Here is a 24,513-nt window from a genome sequence, read left to right on the forward strand (position 1 = left end):
TCCCAATCTATGTGAAGGTTAAAGTCCTCCATTAAGACCACTATGCCTTTCTTACACGCTTGTCTAATCTCTGCATTTATACAATCTAGCACTTCAGAGCTGCTACCAGGGGTCCTACACACAACTCCCACTATAGTCTTAGATCCTTTCCTATTTCTCAATTCAACCCATAAGGTCTCTGTTGGCTGCTTACCTCTCGTTATATCCTCTTCTATCATTGACGTGATTTCATCTCTAATCACTAAGGCTACTCCTCCCCGTCTTCCATTTTCCCTATCTCTCCTGTAGACCTTATAACCCGGTATATTTAGTTCCCAATCCTGACCATCCTACAGCCATGTCTCAGTAATAGCTATCATGTCATAAATCCCTCCAATTTGAATTTGAACCTGTAGTTCATTTAATTTATTCCTTATACTCCGTGCATTTGTATATAGAACTCTTAGTTGGGCCACATACCCTAGCCTGACCTTCAGCTTTGATGCTGGGTTAGTCGCCTTATGCCTTCTAGTTTTCACTTTATCTGTAGTGCCTAAAGTACACTTTCTTTCTGCTGCTCTACGCTTTTCCCTTTCACTTGTTCTTGAACAACTGTTTGTACTATTTGTATTGTAAATTTCCCCTGGGTCTTCCCCTCTCTTGCTGCTCTCAACTTTACTCCCTTCTGACTCCCCGCTCAGGTTCCCATCCTCCTGCCACTCCAGCTTAAACCTTCCCCAACAGCACAAGCAAACACCCCCGCAAGGACATTGGTCCCGGTCCTGCTCGGGTGTAACCCGTCCCGCTTGTACAGGTCCCACCTTCCCCAGAACCGGTCCCAATGTCCCAGGAATCTAAATCCCTCCCTTCTACACCATCCCGGCAGCCATGCATTCATCCTGTCTATTCTCCTGTTCCTATACTCACTAGCACGTGGCACTGGTAGTATTCCTGAGATCACTACCTTTGAACTCCTGCTTTTTAATTTATCTCCTAACTCCTTAAATTCACCTTGCAGGACCTTATCCCTTTTTTTTAAACCTATGTCGTTGGTACCGATATGGACCACGACTACTGGCTGTTCACCCTCCCCCTCCAGAATGTCCTGCAGCCACTCCGTGACATCCTTGACCCTTGTCCTCTCCTCCCTTGGCCTAAGTGGCATTAGCAGTGGCTTGGGAGTGGGTCCTTAGATTTCACTTTCCACTGGGGAGGGACATGTGTGACAGGTTGGCCTAAACAGATGTTAGCCTGGCTCAGTTGGTATCACTCTTGCCTCCAAGTCAGAAAGTTGTGGGTTTGAGCCATATAGTGGCTTAGGCACATAGGGGGTGATTTTTTTGGGAGGTTCTCCTGCTCATACACTGTAACTGTGGCAGAGGAGCTGTGGAAATGCCGTAAAAATGGCTCAAACCATATTACTGTTTTTCTCGGGTTTCCATGGTTCTTCTGTCAAATTTACAGGGGACAATCTGGAGAACCTTTGTGCAAAATCACCCCCATAATCTAGATTGATATCTAGGTGCAGATTGTTGCTTTGTTGGAATTGGTGTCTTTCAGATGAGAAACTAAACTGCCTGTTCAGATGGACTTTATTGATCCCATGACACTATTTGAAGAGGGTCAGATAGTTCGCTTGGCGTCCTGGCCAAAATTCCTCCCTTGACAACATCACCAGAAACAGGTCACTCAACTCACAACGTTTGAGGGACGTTGCTGGTGCAGAATGGCTATTGCATTTGCCTACAAAACAATAGTCACTGCACTTCAAAGTAATTCATTATATGTGAAGCACAAAGAGACATTTCAGTGTGAGAAAGCACTATATAAATACAAGGATTTTTTTTAAAGAAAAACTTGAAGGCAGTTGTAACTCACTTGCAGCATTTATACATTGTTAAAACTTTGCTTGCGTAATTTGTTATGACATTTGTAGTCATTGCTCAGCCTACACTGATTAATCAATTGAAATGAGTGCAGAGAAACCCTCGGACTGAAGTCTGTGTCACATGATGAGGTGCAGTTTCAGCTAAACATCTAGTGCTCAAAGTGCAAAAAATTGCAAGAGCTCAGTGAATAAATACAGCACACGTGGTACTGACTCATACAGACCAGAAAAGTCCCAGGTTCCATCCCCAGTCTGTGTTGAGTTAGGTGATATGCTGTTAGGGCTCTACAATTGGCCTCAGAGCCTCTGGGTTCAGGAGGAAAAAATCAGCCAGGTTTCTGTCCAGATTACCTTCTAGTGACTCCTGCTGGAATGTGCGCATATGTGGAGGTCAGTTGACGGCTTAGCTATGATGTGCCCCCCACAGTTGAAAATAGCTTGTCAACATATGATGTTGAAACTTACAAGTGATAAATCATGAGACACCAGAGGATTGCTAGTGCCTATGGAAGTGTATCCCAGAATGAAACTTAACTCTCAAAGGAGGAAGGGTAAAGGGGAAAAAAATCAAGGTGAAAAAATGGAGCATATTAAAGCTATAGATTGTGCTTGTTTGGAAAAATACTGCCGGCATGGTTGTGGGGGGGGGGGGTGTATATCTGCCCATAACAACCACACTGAGTACAACCCACTGTAATACCTCATACCTCAATCTGTGGTGTCAGCCTTGGCTCAGTTGATTTCACTCTTCCCTAAGTGAGAAGGACATGGTTCAAATCCAACTCCAGAGACTTGAGCAGAAAATCTAGACTGGCACTTCTGTGCAGTACTGAGGGAGTGCTGCACTGTCGGAGGTGCCAACTTTCAGATGAGAAATCTACCCTCTCAGGTGGATGTAAAAGAACCCATGGCACTATTTCAAAGAAGAGCAGGGGAGTTCTCCCGGGTCCAGGCCAATATCAATCCATCAACCAACATCACTAAAACAGATTATTTGCTCATTATCACATTGGTCTTTGTGGGATCTTGCTGTGTGCAAATTGACTGCCACGATTCCTACATTACAACAGTAACCGCACTTCAAAAGTACTTCAATGCTGTAAAGCATCTTGGGACATAATGAGGTTGTAAAATACGCTATATAAATCCAAGTCTTTCTTTCTCCTACACTTGGAATACTGTGAACTGTTCTGGAATCCATATCACACTTGGAGTACTGTAAACAGTTCTGGTCTCCATATTACAAAAAGGATATAGAAGCACTGGAGAAGGTGCAAAAAAGATTTACTAGGATGATACCAGAACTGAGAGGATAAACTTATCAGGAAAGGCTGAACAGGCTGGGGCTCTTTTCTCTGGAAAAGAGAAGGCTAAGGGGTGACATGATAGAGGTCTTTAAAATTATGAAAGGGTTTGATGGGGTAGATGTAGAAAAGATGTTTCCACTTGCTGGGGAGACCAGAACTAGGTGCCATAAATATAAGATAATCACTAATAAATCCAATAGGGAATTCAGGAGAAACTTCTTTACTCAGAGAGTGGTTAGAATGTGGAACTCACTACCACAAGGAGTAGTTGAGGTGAGTAGCATTGATGCGTGTAAGGGGAAGCTAAACACATGAGACAGAATGGAATAGAAGGATATGCTGATAGGGTTAGATGAAGTAGGGAGGAGGCTCGTGTGAAGCATAAACACCGGCATGAACCTGTTGGGCTGAATCGCCTGTTTTGGTGCTGTACATTTTACGTAATTCTATGTAATTAATCCTCAACGTGCTGCTTTGCATAATGCCAATCTCCTCCTTGGAATCTAGTTTCTCTATTAGTTTTTGACCATCAAAGCAATCTTATCAATTACAGGTATCAAAGTGCATTATGATATTAACTTATTAAACACTTATTTATTCTAGTCCATGTACAGTGCCTTTCTGCGTTGTGCATTTTACAATGTAGCTGCCTTTATAACTTATATTTACGTTTAAATATTTTAAGACCTATTAAGAAGCTCCCAAAATTGCTTAGTGGGTAAATGCATTCTTTTTTAAATTGGTTCTAGGGATATGGGTGATGCTGGCAAGGCCGCATTTATTGACCATCCTAGTTGTCCTGAGAGGTTGGTGGTGAGCCTTCTCCTTGAACCGCTGCAGTTCTTGTGATGATGATGCTCCCACAATGGTGTTAAGTAAGGAATTCCAGGATCTTGACCCAGCTATGATGAAGAAAAGGCAATATATGTCCAAGTCAGGATGGTGTGTGACTTGGAGGTGATGGTGTTCCCATGACATTGCTGCTTTTGTGTTTCTTAGTGGTGGAAGATGCAGGGGAAGGAGGTGCAGTCAAAGTTACCTTGGTGAGTTGCTGTAGTGCATTCTGTAGATCATACATACTGCACCCACAGTGAGCTGGTGGCGGATATCGAGTCCTGTGACTGGGGCACCGATCAAGGGAACTGCTCTGTCCTGGATGGTGTCAAGCTTCTTGAGTGTTGTTGCGGCTGTACCCATCCAGGCAAGCGGTGAGTATTCCATCAGACTCCTGACGAGCCATGTAGGTAGGTGGTGGAGAGGCTTTCAGGGGTCAGGACTCAACATAGACCTGGTCTTTCTAAGGCTAACTACAATAGCATACTTGATGAATGCCAGATTTCCCTTTCCTGCCTCTTCTACCACTAGGAAGCACAAGAGCAACAATGTTATTCTCCAGGAGGAAGAACCCCGGCCTATTTTCCTTTTACTAACCAGAAGGTGCTGAGGACAGTTTTGGCATTTCTACCACTAACCCCACTGAAATCAGCTAACTCATCACAGACCATGGATGCAACTGGAGACCTCTCTTGTCTATATGACTCAGCTATTCACAGGATAAACTTGATGAGCCATGAGGGCAGCTCTTCATTTTGGACTCTATCAAAAATGTCACTAGAATTTTATGCCCTCCCAAAACCTGGAGAGTTCTAAATTAAATTCGAAGGGTTAAATTTTTCTAAGGAAATATAGAGCATCTTAGAGGTGTGGGCCCTCAAGTCGCAGCAAAGGGGCCTGAAGAAAGGGAGAGGTGGTCATTACTGGGGCTTCTCCCTCCAACAATGGTCATAGCAGGATTCCTGTTGCTGCCCGAGTGTAGTGCCATCCCACTCATTGGTGGTCCCAGAGATAGGTGGCTTTTGAGGTGGTTGGCAGGCAAATAGGCAGGTTTCCCTGGCCCCATCCCTTCATCATCATTTAAATGCAGCCACGTGATATAATGTAGGAAAATTCAGCCCCAAACGTTCACAGTGACAGTGAATGGAATGCGTTTGATGTAACATGAGCTGGTTACTGTGCATTCAACGTTACCCTACTCTTGATCAGAAGAGGGCAAACAGATTTTGCAGAAAAGGTGCCTTAACGTATATATTAGAGGAAAACCTGTGTACTTGTGAACTACGAGCGATGAATACACATACGATTCCAATCTTTTAAAGAGTTCAAAATGCATTGACTCAAGCAGCACCCATGAACTAGTCTTTTGCTACTTTTACATTGCAAAACTGCAATGGATGGTAAATGTGTTTTACTACCTTTTACTATCAGCTTCAGCTGCAAATATAATCTGCTCAACCCACCTTTTTCTAGTGACAGCAGGAGATCCTCCACTTTTTGTGAATTAAGAACTGCTGTCAGATTCACCAGAGACTGGTTAGGCAGTGCTGTATCAAAATCAGCACTGATATGGAAAAGCTCCTTTTGTTAACCCATCAGGCTATGCAAGCACTTAACATCGAAACAGGAACTACTTTATTATTGCATTAGTGCCAAAGGCTAATGAATGTGATGAGCAAGTTTGATGAAACATTGGCAGGTGTGAGACATCTAGGTGTTAAGTGCAAGCTATTCTTTGTAAACAATTTTACAACACCAAGTTATAGTCCAGCAATTTTATTTTAAATTCACAAGCTTTCGGAGGCTTCCCCCTTCCTCAGGTGAACGATGTGAAAATGTGAAAATTTTCACATCGTTCACCTGAGGAAGGGGGAAGCCTCCGAAAGCTTGTGAATTTAAAATAAAATTGCTGGACTATAACTTGGTGTTGTAAAATTGTTTACAATTGTCAACCCCAGTCCATCACCGGCATCTCCACATCATAGCTATTCTTTGAGTTGATGAAGCAACAATCTGTGCACTTAGGTCAGTGACTGGCCCATCAGAAACTGTGAAAACCTTTGCACTTAAGCTAGAAGTGCTTTAAGTTCTTCAACAGCATCTCCCAAACCTGCAACCACCACCACCTAGAAGGATAAATTTCAAATAAAATCGTTGGACTATAACTTGGTGTTGTAAAATTGTTTATAATTGTCAACCCCAGTCCATCACCAGCATCTCCACATCAAACCTAGAAGGATAAGGGAGGCAGGTGCATGGGAACACCATCACCACCAAATCACACACATCCCAACTTGGATATATATCGCCATTCCGTCAACGTCGCTGGAACTCCCTACCTGTGCATAGTCGACACAGGAAATAATATTACGATATAATTTGATAAGTTTCCTTTGTCTTTTATGATTTCGATGTTTATTGTTTGTGCCCCTCTAAAAAGGGAGCACTTTAATTGATTTGGGTTATTATGGGTTATACAAAAAGGGTAGAGTAGAAATCAATTTAGAAAAAAAGAACTACTGTGGGAGTACCTTCACCACATGAAGCACAGGGGTTCAAGAAGGCGGCTCGCCACCACCTTCTCAATGGCATCTAGGGATGGCCAATAAATGCTGGCCTTGCTAGCGACGCCCATATCCCAAGAATACATTTTTAAAAAAACAATGTGTATTTAATCATGATATTTAACATTGAGTTAATGGCAAAAGGACTGGGGTTCTGAAAATCAGTGTATTTCACTGATGTTCATTTAAATATAAGGAGTCTTACAACACCAGGTTATAGTCCAACAGCTTTATTTTAAATCACAAGCTTTCGGAGCTTTCTTCCTTCGTCAGGTGAGTGCAGGGTTCCACAAATGCACCGCATATATAGTCAGAGAACAATGCCTGGTGATTACAGATAATCCTTCCAACTGCCCGTCACCACACCTCGGATGAGAGGCAACCACAGCAATCAAAGGAGTGGCTGGTGTTCAGACAGGGGAACGTTACACCCAAGACCACCGAATACACAAGTGGTCAGATTACAAAGACAGAGAGAGAGAGAGAGACCCCGAAAGGCAGAGAGAGAGAGAGAGAGAGAGAGAGAGAATGACGAGTTGTATTAAAAACAGATAACTTTTTTTTCCCCTGGTGGGGTTACATGTAGCGTGATATGAACCCAAGATCCCGGCTGAGGCCATCCTCATGGGTGTGGAACTTGACTATCAATTTCTGCTCGACGATTTTGCGTTGTCGTGTGTCTTGAAGGCCGCCTTGGAGAGCGCTTACCTGAAGATCGGAGGCTGAATGTCCTTGACTGCTGAAGTGTTCCCCGACTGGGAGGGAACCCTCCTGTCTGGCGATTGTTGTGCGGTGTCCGTTCATCCATTGTCGCAGTGTCTCGCCAATGTACCATGCTCCGGGGCATCCTTTCCTGCAACATCCCCACGCCTCAACTACTCGCCTTCAAACAGCCACCTAACCTCAAACAGACCATCGTTCGCAGCAAATTACCCAGCTCTCAGGAGAACAGCGTCCACGACACCACACAACCCTGCCACGGCACAGATACACCATCACACGAGAGGACACCACCCACCAGGTACATGGTTCATACTCCTGTGACTCGGCCAACGTTGTCTACCTCATACGTTGCAGGAAAGGATACCCTGGAGCATGGTACATTGGCGAGACCATGCAGACACTGCGACAACCTGGTGTTGTAAGACTCCTTACATTTGTCCACCCCAGTCCATCACCGGCATCTCCACTTCATTTAAATAGGCTTTGCTATACATTCACATGGAGGTCAACCCACCCATTGGACTGTCCTACCCTGCTGTCAAGTTTCACCCTCCTGTTATCGACATGTTGACACAATTTGTGTGTGAAAATAAAGCCTTTAAATCCTAACAATTACAAACAATCTGTTTACCGACACTTTCAGATAGAATTTAAATAACACAGTGCTGCCGTTTAAAGTTGAGAGTTACACCCTTGTCACAGTTGGTGAAGGTAAAGCTTTAGATAGTTCTAACACTGTATATATCCCTTTTGGATGACACTGTTGATGAATTGTTCAAGAACCAAAGTTTCAAGTTTTAAGCAGAAAGGCAGCTCCAACAGCGAAAAACATCTCCCATTCCATTTATACAATGGAACTGCTTTCACTGGAACCGGTTCCTGTATTCTAATTTTGACCCAGATACGCTGGGTGGCGGCAAAACCAGAATAACCGTACATGCTCAGTTGCTGTAAAGGTACGGCATTATGGTTCTGCTCACCAATTTCCCCTAATGTCGGAGTAAGTTCCATTTGGTCATTCCATCTACCTTTTTTTAATTGTTAAACGATACAGTTTTAACATCTTAAGTTTATTTTTTAAAATTTGTTCATGGGATGTGGGCGCCACTGGCGAGCCAGCATTTATTGCCCATCATTAATTGCCCTCGAGAAGGTGGTGGTGAGCCGCCTTCTTGAACCGCTGCAGTCCGTGTCGTGAAGGTTCTCCCACAGTGCTGTTAGGTAGGGAGTTCCAGGATTTTGACCCAGCGAATATGAAGGAACGGTGATATATTTCCAAGTCGGGATGGTGTGAGACTTGGAGGGGAACGTGCAGGTGGTGTTGTTCCCATGTGCCTGCTGCCCTTGTCCTTCTAGGTGGTAGAGGTCACGGGTTTGGGAGGTACTGTCGAAGAAGCCTTGGCGAGTTGCTGCAGTGCATTCTGTGGATGGTACACACTGCAGCCAGTGCGCCGGTGGTGAAGGGAGTGAATGTTTAGGGTGGTGGATGGGGTGCCAATCAAGCGGGCTGCTTTGTCCTGGATGGTGTTGAGCTTCTTGAGTGTTGTTGGAGCTGCACTCATCCAGGTAAATGGAGAGTATTCCATCACACTCCTGACTTGTGCCTTGTAGATGGTGGAAAGGCTTTGGGGAGTCAGGAGGTGAGTTACTCGCCGCACAATACCCTGCATCTGACCTGCTCTTGTAGCCACGGTATTTATACAGCTGGTCCAGTTAAGTTTCTGGTCAATGGTGACCCCAGGATGTTGACGGTGGGGGATTCGGTGATGGTAATGGTGTTGAATGTCAAGGGGAGCCGGTTAGACTCTCTCTTGTTGGAGGCCATTACCTGGCACTTGTCTGGCGTGAATGTTGCTTGCCACTTATCAGCCCAAGCCTGGTTGTTGTCCAGGTCTTGCTGCATGCGGGCACAGACTGCTTCATTATCTGAGGGGTTGCGAATGGAACTGAACACTCTGCAATCATCAGCGAACATCCCCATTTCTGACCTTATGATGGAGGGAATGTCATTGATGAAGCAGCTGAAGATGGTTGGGCCTAGTGCACTGCCCTGAGAAACTCCTGCAGCAATGTCCTGGGGCTGAGATGATTGGCCTCCAACAACCACTACCGTCTTCCTTTGCGCTAGGTATGACTCTAGCCACTGGAGAGTTTTCCCCTGATTCCCATTGACTTCAATTTTACTAGGGCTCCTTGGTGCCACACTCGGTGAAATGCTGTCTTGATGTCAAGGGCAGTCACTCGCACCTCACCTCTGGAATTCAGCTCTTTTGTCCTTGTTTGGACCAAGGCTGTAATGAGGTCTGGAGCTGAATGGTCCTGGCGGAGCCCAAACTGAGCATCGGTGAGCAGGTTAATGGTGACTAAGTGCCGCTGTAAACTGCACACATCACTTTCAATCATATTTCAGCAACTGTCTAACTGCAGTGTCTTGTGCCTGCGATGTATTTTTTTTTGCTCAGCTATCACCACTGAGAAATCCATACATGTGCTTTCTTTTTATCTGATGTTGAATGCACATTCTCTTCCTGTAGGGAATCGCTAGTTACTCTTAGCCCACAGAACCTAAATGCCAATTGCTAAAAGCCAAGGCTTAGGAATCTCAAAGTGTGTTAAGGGATACTACCGAAGTTTAACCAGCTAAAAACAGTTTATCAGCATGGGTTATGCTTCTTGTTGCTTATTTAGCTAAGACCATCCTACCCATTAAGTCATTGTTTTACAGGATTATCTAGATCTGAGTGGTAAGAATACCAGCCCCCCAGTGACATGCCACGATCCATTGTGAGCCAAGCATCAACAATACCGTGTACACTGCATATCTGTCTGGCTTGGGTATCGAATTACTGAATCTGCTAGAGAAATGACTTGGCTCTAGCCTTCCATCAGAAGTTGTGTTTTTCAAATTTAATAGTCTTTTTTTTTAAAAAGGTGACTGGATAGATAAAGGGAGTGCAGTAGACATAGTGTCATCAATTTTTAGAAGATGTTTGATAAGGTGTCACACAGAGGCTTCTTAGAAAAATTCAAGCGTATGGTATAAGGGGAATTGTAGCAGGAAGGAGAAAATTGGTTGACAGACAGGAAACAAAGTTAGAGTAAATGGGTGTTGCTTGGACTGGTGATAGGCTGGAAGTGGTGTACTCAGGTCAGTGCTGGGTCCACTTTTGTTTTTGGTATATATAGATTATTTGGACTTGGGCATAGGGAATGCAATCTCAAAATTTGCTTATGATGCAAAGGTAGGTGGATTTGCAGACGGTGAGGAGGACTTCAGGAAGACATTGGCAGGTTAGAGGACATTTGGCAGAAGATGCAATTTAAGGTGGATAAGTGCGAGGTAATAAATTTTGGAAGGAGAAATACTTGTATGTGGATGAACAAAGAGACCTACAGGTTCAAATACATAATTTTCTGAAAGTACAAGTGCAAGTAGAGAAAGCCATTAAAAAGGCCAACAGCATTTTGGGTTATATAAACAGGAACAGAGTAAACGAGTAAAGAAGTAACGATAAATTTGTATAAAACATTGGTTAAGCCAGTTAGAATTCTTTGTGCAGTTTTGCATGCCCCATTATAGAAAGAACTTTAAAACCACAGGGAGCGTACAGTATAGATGCAACAGGATGATGCTGGGGAATGGAAACTATATTTGAGGAGATGCTTGAGATATTATGATTATTTACACTGGAGCAGAGAAGGCTGAGGAGATATAACATGTTTTTAAAATGATGAAGGGTTTTGATAGAGAATAGGGAAAGACTATTTCCTCTGGTTGGAGAGTCAGTAGCGAGGGGTCATCACTTTAAAATTCTTACCAAGGGAGTGAGGACAGAGGTTAGGAGAAATTTCTTTACGTGGCACATTATTGGAGCATGGAATGCTCTGCCACAAGAAATGGTTGAGGCAGAAATCATTCCAACTTCTAAGAAAAAATTGGATAAATATCTGAAGCAGAGGAGGATACAGTGCTTTGGGAGAGAGTAGAGCAGTGGGATTAGTTTTAGATTGCTCTACCAACGAGCTGGCAGAGACATGATATGACCTCTTTTTGTGTTGCAAACTTCCATGGCTCTACCAGGTCTATTATTTTGACCTCAAAGCCCACCCCATTTACCTCTGCCCTAAAGAAGGATAGTCATTAGTTGGTCACTAGACAATCAAGTTTGAGCTCTTGATAGATGGACAGCAAGCTCTAGGAATTTCTCCTGAGCAGTATAAAACATGATTGCATTGCCACCATCCTCTTGACCATAGCATCTCAACAAATGATGGTTCCACCAGTTGGAAGTGCAGAACGGCAGCAGCAACTGGTTCCTTGTCTGAAACCCAATCATAATAGATACCGAGTCTTTGAAATACGGGCACATGTTTATATACCTGACCTCTTCACTACCACGAGCTGACATCCCAAGCCACATAGCTTCCTCGTCAGCTATGATGGACATCTACCTTAAGCATGGTGAAAGACCTATGCAGGATAGCTTCACTTGTGCTAACCACTTTAACGCTGTAGATGTCAAGTTCAATGATGCATACCAGACCTCACCTGGACAGTTTGCTATGATTGTATATTGTACAAAAAAACAAATAAACTGGATACACACAAGATTTCTTATTGGTGCTAGGTATTGCCATTCATGCACAGAGGCAATGTCAGCATATTTAAACCCATCATTCCAAATATAACGCTATTATAACAGCAGATGGAGGTGAAGTCTGGATACTGCATGACTGACAGCAAACTGCTATCTGGAGGAGGTAAGGTGTGAAGTGTGCATAAGCTGCAATAGATGGAGTGTTGTCTGTACTATTTTAAGTGTGAACTTTTATATAAGTGACAGACATGTCATTGTGAAATTGGGAGAGTAATGTCCTAATATTAGCATAGAGCTGCACAATGGCGGCACAAGATGATGCACCACAATATTATCAGTATACGGAAATATTTTAGTGAAGCAAGAAGATTGGAGTATTTAGGAAGGGGCAGTGCTATATTGGGAGTATTTCAGGGAGGGAGGAATGGTATTATTTTTGTGTTTTCTTTGTGCTCACCAAAGTGAGGGATGTTGGAGCTAGGAAATTAAACTGTTCCCATTTCAGACACTTAATGCTAACATCGAGTACTCCCAGGTAAGGTATAGCATTGCCATATGCAGAATAAAGCTCCTTCTAATCTACCCCAAGAATGTGCCTTACCTTCAACCTAACAGCACACCCTACTGCACCTGTGATATTTTTTTCCCATTTTCTACTCAGCCATTCTGTGGCCTCTATGAATTACATCACCAATTAGTTAGGGAGTTTTGTGCTGTAGGCCTATGTCCGCTGGTAACTGGATTGAAATTGCATGAACTCATTTCACATAGGGCCTTCACAGCCAACAGACATTCATCATATCAGTCTGGGGTGGATATGAACCCTGGTCCCAGAGGTGAAAGGCTAACCCACCCAGTTCTCCCCACAATAGATAGTGTTACTGACAATCAGAATAGTGTTGGGATGGGATTGTGATGCTGGTTGTTTGGGTTGGCATATCGTGACTGAGAACATTTTGGAATGTTTTGTATGCTCATCCTGAGTTAATTTTTTCATGTTGTCTTGCATTACAGAAATGTGGAATTCTGCTCTCTCCCAACCCAACTGATGAAGGGTGCTTCCCACTGAACAAACAGATCGTTTGCAAGACTTGCCATAGATTCCTGAGTACCAGTTCCACCATTTGAAGATTCCAGATCTGAGTACAGCTGAAATCATTCAGCCTGTGAACTCCTGCATAATTTCTCACTTATTGTAGCAAATCTCTACTGCTCCATTTATGACCATTTTCAAGGGACTGTATCAAATCCCTGCAACTCTGAAAGATAATTCGTCACAGGCTCAGTTTACTGTAGAAGCTCCCCTTTTGGCCTGTTGGTATTGAGCCATACAAACCTGAAGGTTCCAGGTTTAATTCACCTGGGACATCAGTAGGGCCTACAGAATTGGCCCCAGTATCCCTGGGCTAGGAAAGAGAAGTGTAAAAATCAACCAGGATTCCCACGGCTGAACTCTACCCTGTGATTTCTACTGAAAGTGCACATAGTGTGACATCAGGTGCGGATATTAGTGGGTTTGACAGCAATGACCTCCATTGATTAGCTTGCTGCCACTCAAGGTACTGAAGGCAACTGGTGACTATGCAACTGTACCCCAGCAGGAAGTCAAGTGCTCTCAAGGGGATGACTGAAAAAGTTAAATCTGCCAAAATACCACATACAAAAGCACTAGTGTATATTATGCTACTTCTACAGCTATGTTGATCTCCACAAATTGAAGAACCATTCCTGATTCTCATGCTTTCATTGGTACATAAATAGATCTGTACAAACTGCTGGTTGCCTGTTTTAAAATTATTTTTAAAATTAAAATTCTACTATAGCAAGAAAAACAAATTAGAGAATGTGGCAGCAGACCAGACGGTGATTCTGCTCATGCTGATTGCATTAAGGTGGGGTAATGTCATAGAAACAAAGAATGGTCTATTTAAAGCTACTTTAAACATTGGTCTTTGGTTGTTAACTCCAATAGTATCAGTATTGTGCAGTCAGTGGCCGCCTTGGAAGAAAAGAACAGCAGTGGCCAACAAAACACAATTTTATTGGGTCTTCTTGGCACCAGTTAGTGTTCAGTGGGAGCACTGTATGGTTGTGGTAATGTAATGATACAATGTCATCACACACAAAACCCCATTTTCTCTGTAGTGACATTGTGATGTTATGACATCACTATTCCATGCATGTATATTGACCAAAACACCATCTCCAGTCTGTGCATGTATACAATGGAAGACCAGCAAAATGCAACTGGTTTACAGCCTACACATTACAAATATAAATATGGGTAAGTAGAACAGTTAGCTGACTCTCAAGACCCAGGTGGTAATATAAGAGCAGCTTATGGACTGATATAGGAATTCTAATATAAGCTTTGAATTCCATTATTACTCATGCCACTACCTCTCCAGTGCTGTCCAATTCCATTTGCTTTCCATGAATCCCATCTCCTTTTATGGGAGCATGGCACATATGCTTTTGAGCTAGTTACTGTATGGACCGTACCAAGTGGTTTTTACAACAGAGGTACCAAAGTGACGGCTTCAATTTTCAGGAATATGAGGACTATTTTAACACCTGTCCAGTTTTGAATCAGTTAGTCCAGAGTTGAAGTGCTGTGAAAACTTCCAAGAGATAGACAGACTGGACACCAAAAGCCTCATTTTCAAAAGTAAGTTTTTCACTTTCATAGTGCAAATTCATCAGAAATGTTACTAACATCAGCAAAACAAAGCTCAGAACGCAAAACACAATTCCACCTCCATTATTTGATCACTGTCTGCAAATGGCACCATTAGCATAGTTCTTCAAAATGAAGCATGAACCTTTTTCAGAGTTCAAAATGGCCATTTAAATTTAGAGATGGGTCCAAACAAAATTTAACCATTACAGCAGTAATTATTAATTGCTATGCTTATCCGGGAGACTGAGGGTTACAACAAGGCTTGTTGAAGTTCATGTGACTTTTTACCCATGTTTCCGGTTAAAACGAAAGAAACCAATAATCTTCCTGTCTACTTTCATTTTTACTTTTTAAAAAACAGATGTTTTTGAGCTCATTTGTCATGATCTGCAATCTGCTTTATTAGCATATTGCACTTTTTTTTAACGGGGCTTGAAATGACACAATCTAATTTTTTTTCTCTTCAAGAACACGTGGCTTGAAATGACACAATCAGATCTTTTTTTCCCCTTTTTTTGTGTTTTAGGCCCCCCTTTTATAAGAAGGGAGGGGGTGGGGTGGGGTTAGGGTGTGTTTATGTGCAAAAAAACCCAAAAAGCCAAACCAAGTGTCAAATTAAAATTTTGTTATTCTGGTCCAGGATGCACTCCAGTCCCTGCAGTGCCCACCGGTAGCGGAAAGCCTCAAGCGTACCGGTAGACACCGCGTGCTCCATCTCCAGGGCCACCCGGACGCGGAGAATTCCGCGGAAGAAAAACAGACAGTCCGAGAAACACCCCCCCCCCCACCGGGCCACGTCTAACCTGGACCTGTGGATAGCCACCTTGGACAGGCCCAGGAGCAGGCCCACGAGGACGTCCACTGACCTGCCCGCCCCCCTCCTCACCGGGCGGCCAAAGATCAGGAGCGTGGGACTGAAGTGTAGCCAGAACTTGAGGAGCAGCCCCCTTAAATAGTCAAACAGGGGCTGCAGCCTCCCACCTCCTGTGAACAAACGAAAAACAGACTCGTCCAGGCCGCAGAAATTGCAGGCGGCCTGGGAGTCCGTGAAAAGGCGTAACCACCTATTGGTTGCGACTGCTCCGTGCAACACACTCCACCCCAGATCCTCAATGGCACACGGGCATATTGCACTTTTGATGTGTTATTTGTTGTAAGTTTCTGCTAGCATTTCTTCCTTTTAATGGTTTAATACTTTTTCTAGCAATGTCATAGATTTGAATTGCATTGTTTTGGGATGCGTAGCCAACTTTGGTAAACTTGTTGTAATAACCAGCGAGCACATTACAGTTCTGGTGGAGTGTATATTCAGCCACTAGTGGCTAGGAGAAGCAGTGTGGGAGTGATGCGCCTGCATGTGCCCTATTAAATCAGCAGGAGAGTGGTATAAGAACATAAGAAATAGGAGCAGGAGTAGGCCCTTCGAGCCTGCTCTGCCATTTAATAAGATCATGGCTGATCTGATCCTAACCTCAAATCTAAATTCATGTCCAATTTCCTGCCCGCTCCCCGTAACCCCTAATTCCCTTTACTTCTAGGAAACTGTCTATTTCTGCTTTGAATTTATTCAATGATGTAGCTTCCACAGCTTCCTGGGGCAGCAAATTTCACAGACCTACCACCCTCTGAGTTAAGAAGTTTCCCCTCATCTCAGTTTTGAAGGAGCAGCCCCATATTCTAAGATTATGCCCCCTAGTTCTAGTTTCACCCATCCTTGGGAACATCCTCACCGCATCCACCCGATCAAGCCTCTTCACAATCTTATATGTTTCAATAAGATCGCCTCTCATTCTTCTGAACTCCAATGAGTAGAGTCCCAATCTACTCAACCTCTCCTCATATGTCCGCCCCCTCATCCCTGGGATTAACCGAGTGAACCTTCTTTGTACTGCCTCGAGAGCAAGTATGTCTTTTCTTAAGTATGGACACCAAAACTGTATGCAGTATTCCAGGTGCGGTCTCACCAATACCCGATATAACTGCAGCAATACCTCCCCGTTTTTATATTCTATCCCCCTAGCAATAAACGCCAACATTCTGTTGGCCTTCTTGATCACCTGCTGCACCTGCATACTAACTTTTTGATTTTCTTGCACTAGGACCCCCAGATCCCTCTGTACTGCAGTACTTTCCAGTCTCTTGCCATCAAGATAATAGCTTGCTCTCTGGTTTTTCCTGCAAAAGTGCATAACCTCACATTTTCCAATATTGTATTGCATCTGCCAAATCTCCACCCACTCACTCACCCAGCCTGTCTATATCCCCCTGCAGGTTTTTTATGTCGTCCTCACTCTCTACTTTCCCTCCCATCTTTGTATCATCTGCAAACTTTGATGTGTTACACTCGGTCCCCTCCTCCAAATCGTTAATATAGATTGTAAAGAGTTGGGGACCCTTGAGGTAGAAGTCTGTCTGTCCAACCTGCAGAATGAAATTCAAATTGGCATCACTTTTAACTGTGCTCTTCAGTTAGAGTATAAAACTTACACTGAGTATTGCAAAGAGCCGCCACCATTTGAGATACATTCTGCAACGCTTGTCCCATCTTTTCTTGGTTCCTATTTTTGACCCCTGCTCTCCTGAAGGAACTGACTTCTTGCTGCAGTCTACAACCTCAAATGGAGTTTGTGGCGGGGGCTGAAGAGAATGGCTTAAGTCTTCCCATTGTTTAATTGGAATGGGAGGAAATTTCGGCTCATCCATGACTGGATGTCAAACAAGCAGTTTGACAATACAGAAGTGAGAGAGGTGGCGGTGAGGTAGAGTTGGGTGTCGTGAGTGTACACGTAGAACCTGGCCTTGTGTTTTTGGATGATGTGGTCAAGGGGCAGCATGTAGATGAGAAATAGGAAGTGACAAAGGATAGATCCTTGGAAGACTCTAGAAGCAACAGTATGGGTGCAGGAAGGGAAGCTATTGCAGGAGATTCTCTGGCTAAGACTGGATAGATAAGAATGGAACCAGGCAAGGGTAATCCCACTCAGCTGGACAACTGTGTTAAAGGCTGCAAAGAAGTAGAGAAGGATGTAGAGTAATAGTGCACCACGGTCAGGCACATAGAATGTGACTTTGATTAGGGCCATTTCAGTGCTGTTGCAGGGCCAGAAACCTGGGCTCAGATTTGGAGGCGACAAAACATTAAAAGGACTAGAGAGGAGAGGGAAGTTGAAGATGGGGCGGTGGTTCGCAAGGACAGAGAGGTCAAGGATGGGTTTTTGACAGCAGATTTGAAAGAGGGTTTCAGGACCAGAGGAGAGGAAACCGTTTACACTATCAGCTAGCATGGGGGCCAGGAAAGGAAGTTGGGCGGTCAACAGTGCAGCGAGAATAGGGTCGAGAGAGAGCAGGTGGTGATTTTCATGGACAAGATGAACTCTGAGAGGGCATAAGGGGAGATAGGAGAGAAACTAGAGAAAGGAGTTTAGGACTAGGGAAGGGAAGAAATCAGCAGAGCCAGCTGAACAAATGGTCTCAACCTGAATGACAAGAAGGGCATGAGCTCCTTGCGCTTGTTGTTGGAGGTGACGGTGGAGGGAGAGAGCTATTTAAGATGACGGTTGCTAGTGGAGAAAAGCAGCCGGGATTTATCTTTGCATTCCAGGATGATCCTGGAGTGGTGAGCTGTTTTAGTAGAGAAGAGCAGGGCCCAATAGTGCTTGACGTGGCTTGAGTTCTGCACCATAAATGTTGAAATTTCAGCAAAGCTATAAACACACAGGCACTCAGCTCTGCCTGGCTTACTACAAAACCAAACGGTGTTTATAAGCCATTAGCAGTGCCTTTTATGGTCTATAATTGACATTTGGACATTACAACTGGACTTATGAATGTTGAATACCAAAGAAACACTTGCACAACAGCCTACGTGATGAATGTTGACAGGGCATTCAACCATGCAGTGTACCACAGCTGAGGCTGATCTTGTCCTCATCCAACATCCACATGTGCATTGTTCAACAGACACTAGATAACGATCAGTAGCAGGAACCCTGGCTGATGTTTCGTTCTCCCTAATCTGGGGGCATTGTGGCCAATTATATCAGCTATATGGAGCAGCGTTATTCTACGCACGACATTACCCATTAAACCATCAAGCTCTTGGAGTATCAGCCTCCTTCTTTACTGACATCGCTCTCTCTACCTACCTAGAGTCCCTTCATTGAGACTCATTTCACCTGTAAGTCGTTTAATTTAAACACAAGAATTGGTGGAAAGTCAGGAAGAAAAGCTGATGGACAATGGAAGTGCCATCAGTTTCTGGTGACAGCGATATGCAAAAGTGAAACTACAAATCTATCTACAAGAGACTGATCTACTCATCACAATTAGAAATCCAGTAAAAATATTAAGATTCAAATTGATATACAATGAGAGTTCAGGAGATAGCACCAAGACAGTGCTCACACCACAAACATCTACATAACTATTGTGCTTTTAATGTAGGGAACCAAAGCACTTGGGTGGGGGTATAGACGAAGTGGACAGAGGAGAGGTGGGTGGGGTAAAGAAAAAGATTAGTTGGCCAAAGCTATTGTTGAATAATATAATTTTGAAGATGTGGACAAATGTAGCAAGAGGGGTTTGGAAAGAAAATCTTAGTACAGAAGCATGAATGGCTGCAGACTCAGCTGCCACTGGTAGAAGAAAAGGAACACGTGGGTATGCACGAAGCCATAGTCAGAAGGGTGGAGTGCGAGAAGGTTTAAAATCCTCCCATTTTGTGTTTTAACTGTGTAGCTTTAGCTTTTTTCTTGCCTTTTTCCTGTTATGCTTCTGACTGAGTTGCTGTTAGCCAGTGAGGGGTACTGAGCTTATAGCTCAGAAATGTTGTACAACTTGCAACCATTGCTGCATTGTACAGCACTGCAGTTAAGAGCATTAGCACAGCTTAACATTCCTCCCTCAACCTACACCAAGAAAAATTAACTGGTCATCTGATTTGTCAACAGAAGTTACCTACATAACACTTTAAAAGTAATTAATTGTGTGAAGTGCTTTGAGTCACTTCAAATGCTATGTAAATGCAAGTGCATTCAGCAGTCTTTGAATATGACACCCATTCTAAGCAGCCAGCTCCCCCCCTACACTGGTTGCAAATTCTAAGCACAAACCATACAATCCTTTACTATGCAGTAGTGTAGGATTTCTGATATATTATTACATGATTAAAAAGTTGAATCTTTGCAATTGACATTTCAATTTCCCAACAAAAATTACACTGAATCAGATAAATTGTACACAATCTCTGGCCATATAGTCCCTCCTCAAAATATATTTTAAGGAATTAAATAAAACTACTGTTCACCATAACAATACTTTAGGTTGGAGTATTCCATTTCAGAGCTGGCAGAAATTTGGATTAGAAACAAGGAACCAACATAACATTTGTGTTAAGTTACAAAGCCAATGTGTCACTCGATTTCACACAAGTAGTATGCCTCTTAATACTTTGAAAGCCCACTAACAATCTCACCTCAATTCAAGATGAAATATACTGTGTTACCACTTTGTGACCCATAAACAGCCAAGAGGGAAACCAGTACATAGTATTGAATCATAGACCAGGAAGATCTAAATTCAATCCCTGGTCTATGCCAAGTAGGTTAATCTGAGCTAGGGTGGCAATGGAATATTTGTTCCTGAGACAAGGAGAAAAAATATTAGTCAGCATTCCTTAATGCTACCCAGCAAGCCTTGTTGAAAGATACTCCTGTGTTTACAACAGCTGAGGACAGTATTGCGGTTGGCTATGTGGCCCAAGTGGTTGGATATTCTGCTAACACTTTACCATGCATGAAGAGTTCACACATGGACAAGGTATTTGAAGGCTGTTACTATCTGTGAAACTATTCTCCAGCATCCTAAAAAGGAAAGCAAAAGGAGAAGAGGGGGGAGGGTGGGGGGCGAACTGATTTGTGCTGCCAGTTTTCACTAAACTGTGCAAATTAGCTGTTTTTTCCCCCTACAATGAATATGCTTCCAAAGTAATTAATTGACTGAAGTGCTTTGGGACACCCAGAGATCCAAAAGGCACTATATAAATGCAAGTTTGCTTTCTCGCTTATCCCATTACCCACCAAAAATTTAAATAGTCTTCTGACCTCCACTCATTCATACTATAAAAAAGATTTCCTTCCCAAAATAGAAAAGCGTACTTAGTGTACAACCTGAATACTACACAGTAAATCACAATTTATCCCATACTTGAGGAACCATGTCAGTTATTTGATCCCTCCCATGTGTGCGATAAAGTTCTGTAACTGCTTTAGATGATATATATTGTCTATAAGTAATATAAAGCAGCAAATTAAAATGATTACACACACTAGCCATCATATAAAAGTTTATTCATATAAAATACTGTATAATAGAAGGTGCCAGGTTCAATCCTCAAGGTTGAGGTGAGTTATTAGTCTGGGTAGTCAGGATGTTGCTACAATGGACTTCAGTGCTCCCTGGAGTGCAGGAAAGAAAAAAAAAATCAGCACGGTTTGCTGGAAACCAAACCTGCATGTACGTTAGAATGAACAGAATTGTGCTTGGTAAGGATAATTTCTGCCACCACTCAGAACTGTAGACCAGCAACAGTCAGCATCTTCAGCAGAGGGGAGATGATGATTGGGGGAGGGGGCAGAAGGATCAAAGAACCTGGTAGAAAACATCTCCAAAGCATTTTTAGAACTCTCTTTAAAATATAAAATCTGCACAGGATATATAGAGATAAACCCGACCCAAAGCACAAGTGTACAATGGGAGCAACGGCTTAACACAAGGACAGCATGAAGATCGCTTCTGTACTACACTACCAAACTGATTTATCTTAAAATAGTAAAAAAGGCACAAAAATGCAAATGTTACTTATTCGTTTCAATCAAATCACTGATGTCTCACACTCCTCCGAAAATTCTATATACCCAAGGTTTCACGGTAACACATCAGGAAAGCAAACCAACACAACCTCAGTCAGCACAATTCACTATCTTTATCGCACAGATGGATGGTAGTGACCCCAACAGGAAGTACTGATCTTTTAACAGATGCAAAATTCTCAAAAACCTACAAGGGTTACAAAAGTGAGATTTTGGACAACTTTGAAATATCTAAGATTTTCACGCAATTCCTGCACTTTCCCGCCCTGGGCCTTAAAGTAACAACTCAAGCTGGGATACAGCTCCAGAATCAATGGGCCCTCCAGTAACTTGCCCAAGTGATCATTCGTCACATGTGAACCTAGAGTGTCAGAACATTTACACTGGCAGAAGGTGGAAAAAGAAATCTCGATTTTTGCCCTCCCTAGCCTAGGAGCACCAAAGTTAACTGTTGCTTCAAACTTCTATTCAAGCCGAGATCAGTCAACTCAGCATAGATTGTGGATCCAACTCAGGGTCTTTCAACATTTGTACTACTCAGTTGCACACCACAGTGTATTTGCCAGTTGAAATTTTAGAATGCACTATTGCCTATCCTTAATTGAATTACAACCCTAACTACCCCACAGCTAGCCATCATACATTACAGAGAAACACTAATGCATAAATATACAAGGACACAAGTCAAACTATTTGGCATAGTTCTACTCTATTGTACATTTTACAATTAAGTGCGATGAGATTCAGGTATAACATGCCAATTGGCATTTTTTTAAAAATTACAAACAGTACTCTGTAAACATCCCCATCCTCAATGATGGCAGAGTCCAGCACATGAGTGCAAAAGACAAGGCTGAAGCGTTTGCAACCATCTTCAGCCAGAAGTGCCGAGTGGATGATCCATCTCGGCCTCCTCCTGATATCCCCACCATCACAGAAGCCGGTCTTCAGCCAATTCGATTCACTCCACGTGATATCAAGTAATGGCTGAGTGCACTGGATACAGCAAAGGCTATAGGCCCAGACAACATCCTGGCTGTAGTGCTGAAGACTTGTGCTCCAGAACTAGCTGCGCCTCTAGCCAAGCTATTCTAGTACAGCTCCAACATTGGCATCTACCCGACAATGTGGAAAACTGCCCAGGTATGTCCTGTCCACAAAAAGGACAAATCCAATTCGGCCAACTACTGCCCCATCAGTCTACTCTCAATCATCAAAGTGATGGAAGGTGTCGTCGACAGTGCTATCAAGCGGCACTTACTCACCAATAACCTGCTCACCGATGCTCAGTTTGGGTTCTGCCAGGACCACTCGGCTCCAGACCTCATTACAGCCTTGGTCCAAACGTGGACAAAAGAGCTGAATTCCAGAGGTGAGGTGAGAGTGACTGTCCTTGACATCAAGGCAGCATTTGACCGAGTGTGGCACCAAGGAGCCCGAGTAAAATTGAAGTCAATGGGAATCAGGGGGAAAACTCTCCAGTAGCTGGAGTCATACCTAGCACAAAGGAAGACGGTAGTGGTTGTTGGAGGCCAATCATCTCAGCCTCAGGGCATTGCTGCAGGAGTTCCTCAGGGCGGGGTCTTGGGCCCAACTACTTCAGCTGCTTCATCAATGACCTTCCCTCCATCATAAGGTCAGAAATGGGGATGTTTGCTGATGATTGCAGTGTTCAGTTCCCCTCAAATAATGAAGCAGTCTGAGCCTGCATGCAGCAAGACCTGGACAACATCCAGGCTTGGGCTGATAAGTGGCAAGTAACATTCGCGCCAGACAAGTGCCAGGCAATGACCATCTCCAACAAGAGAGAGTCTAACCACCTCCCCATGACATTCAACGGCATTACCATCGCTGAATCCCCCACCATCAACATCTTGGGGGTCACCATTGACCAGAAACTTAACTGGACCAGCCATATACTGTGGCTACAAGAGGTCAGAGGCTGGGTATTCTGCGGTGAGTGACTCACCTCCTGACTCCCCAAAGCCTTTCCGCCATCTACAAAGCACAAGTCAGGAGTGTGATGGAATACTCTCCACTTGCCTGGATGAGTGCAGCTCCAACAACACTCAAGAAGCTCGACACCATCCAGGACAAAGCAGCCCGCTTGATTAGCACCCCATTCACCACCCTAAACATTCACTCCCTTCACCACCGGCGCACAGTGGCTGCAGTGTGTACCATCCACAGGATGCACTGCAGCAACTCGCCAAGGCTTCTTCGACAGCACCTCCCAAACCCACAACCTATACCACCTAGAAGAGCAGCAGGTACATGGGAACACCACCGGCATGTTCCCCTCCAAGTCACACCATCCCGACTTGAAAATATATCGCCGTTCCTTCATTGTCGCTGGGTCAAAATCCTGGAACTCCCTTCCTAACAGCACTGTGGGAGAACCTTCCCGACACGGACTGCAGCGGTTCAAGAAGGTGGCTCACCACCAACTTCTCAAGGGCAATTAGGGATGGGCAATAAATGCTGGCCTCGCCAGCGACGCCCACATCCCATGAATGAATAAAAAAAGTCAAAATGGCATGAGAAATAAAGACTACAAATACACATATTGAAAAGGCACATCTTCAGAAATAATCTTAGATCCCTGACAACCCATTCATAATATCAAATTTGTCTTTTTTAGCATTTTCCAGCTTACTAAATAAGGCATTTTGAGCAAAGGGAAACAGGATCTTACACAAAACAAAGATCTCAGTATTATCTTCCACCTTCCAAAAGAGTCTGATGAAAGGAAATCCCTAATGAAGTTACCACTTTCAAGTCATTGATAAAAGACATGCACATAGACAAAGGCTCCAAAGCACAGATGGTTCCAAACACCCGTGTGTTTTTGAGGATCCCGGGGGACCCACAAGGAAATCCCTTATAAACTCTGCTGCTTTAAATTGAGGAGACTAATGTTAATATGGATTATGGTTATAGACCGATTGCATAACACACTAGCCATTTCTCTTTCGCCCGTTTTCATCCTAGAAGACCTGAAGAACCTCGCATCACAGTAAGCGCAAATTTAAGTTAAAAGCAATACTACTTAAATGTATAAAAAAATTATT

General features: G+C 43.5%; 1 protein-coding gene and 1 long non-coding RNA gene across 5 annotated transcripts in view; one reads left to right on the plus strand and one right to left on the minus strand.

Annotated features, from left to right (window-relative positions):
- The window catches only part of LOC137301109 (filamin-binding LIM protein 1-like), a 37,530-nt gene extending 23,722 nt beyond the window's left edge, over nt 1–13,808 (plus strand). For 3 of the 4 annotated variants that reach the window (XM_067970536.1, XM_067970537.1, XM_067970538.1), the window contains one exon: nt 12,908–13,808. In XM_067970536.1, the coding sequence (XP_067826637.1) occupies nt 12,908–13,021 (114 nt within the window). In that variant the 3' untranslated portion in view covers nt 13,022–13,808. The remainder of the gene's footprint in view (nt 1–12,907) is intronic. The other variant, XM_067970535.1, reaches the window with a different exon arrangement.
- LOC137301111 (uncharacterized) overlaps nt 1–24,513 on the minus strand; it is a 36,054-nt gene that overhangs the window by 7,432 nt on the left and 4,109 nt on the right. The gene's annotated exons all lie outside the window — the stretch shown is intronic.

The sequence above is a fragment of the Heptranchias perlo genome, chromosome 32, assembly GCF_035084215.1.
Source record: "Heptranchias perlo isolate sHepPer1 chromosome 32, sHepPer1.hap1, whole genome shotgun sequence".
NCBI lineage: Eukaryota > Metazoa > Chordata > Chondrichthyes > Hexanchiformes > Hexanchidae > Heptranchias > Heptranchias perlo.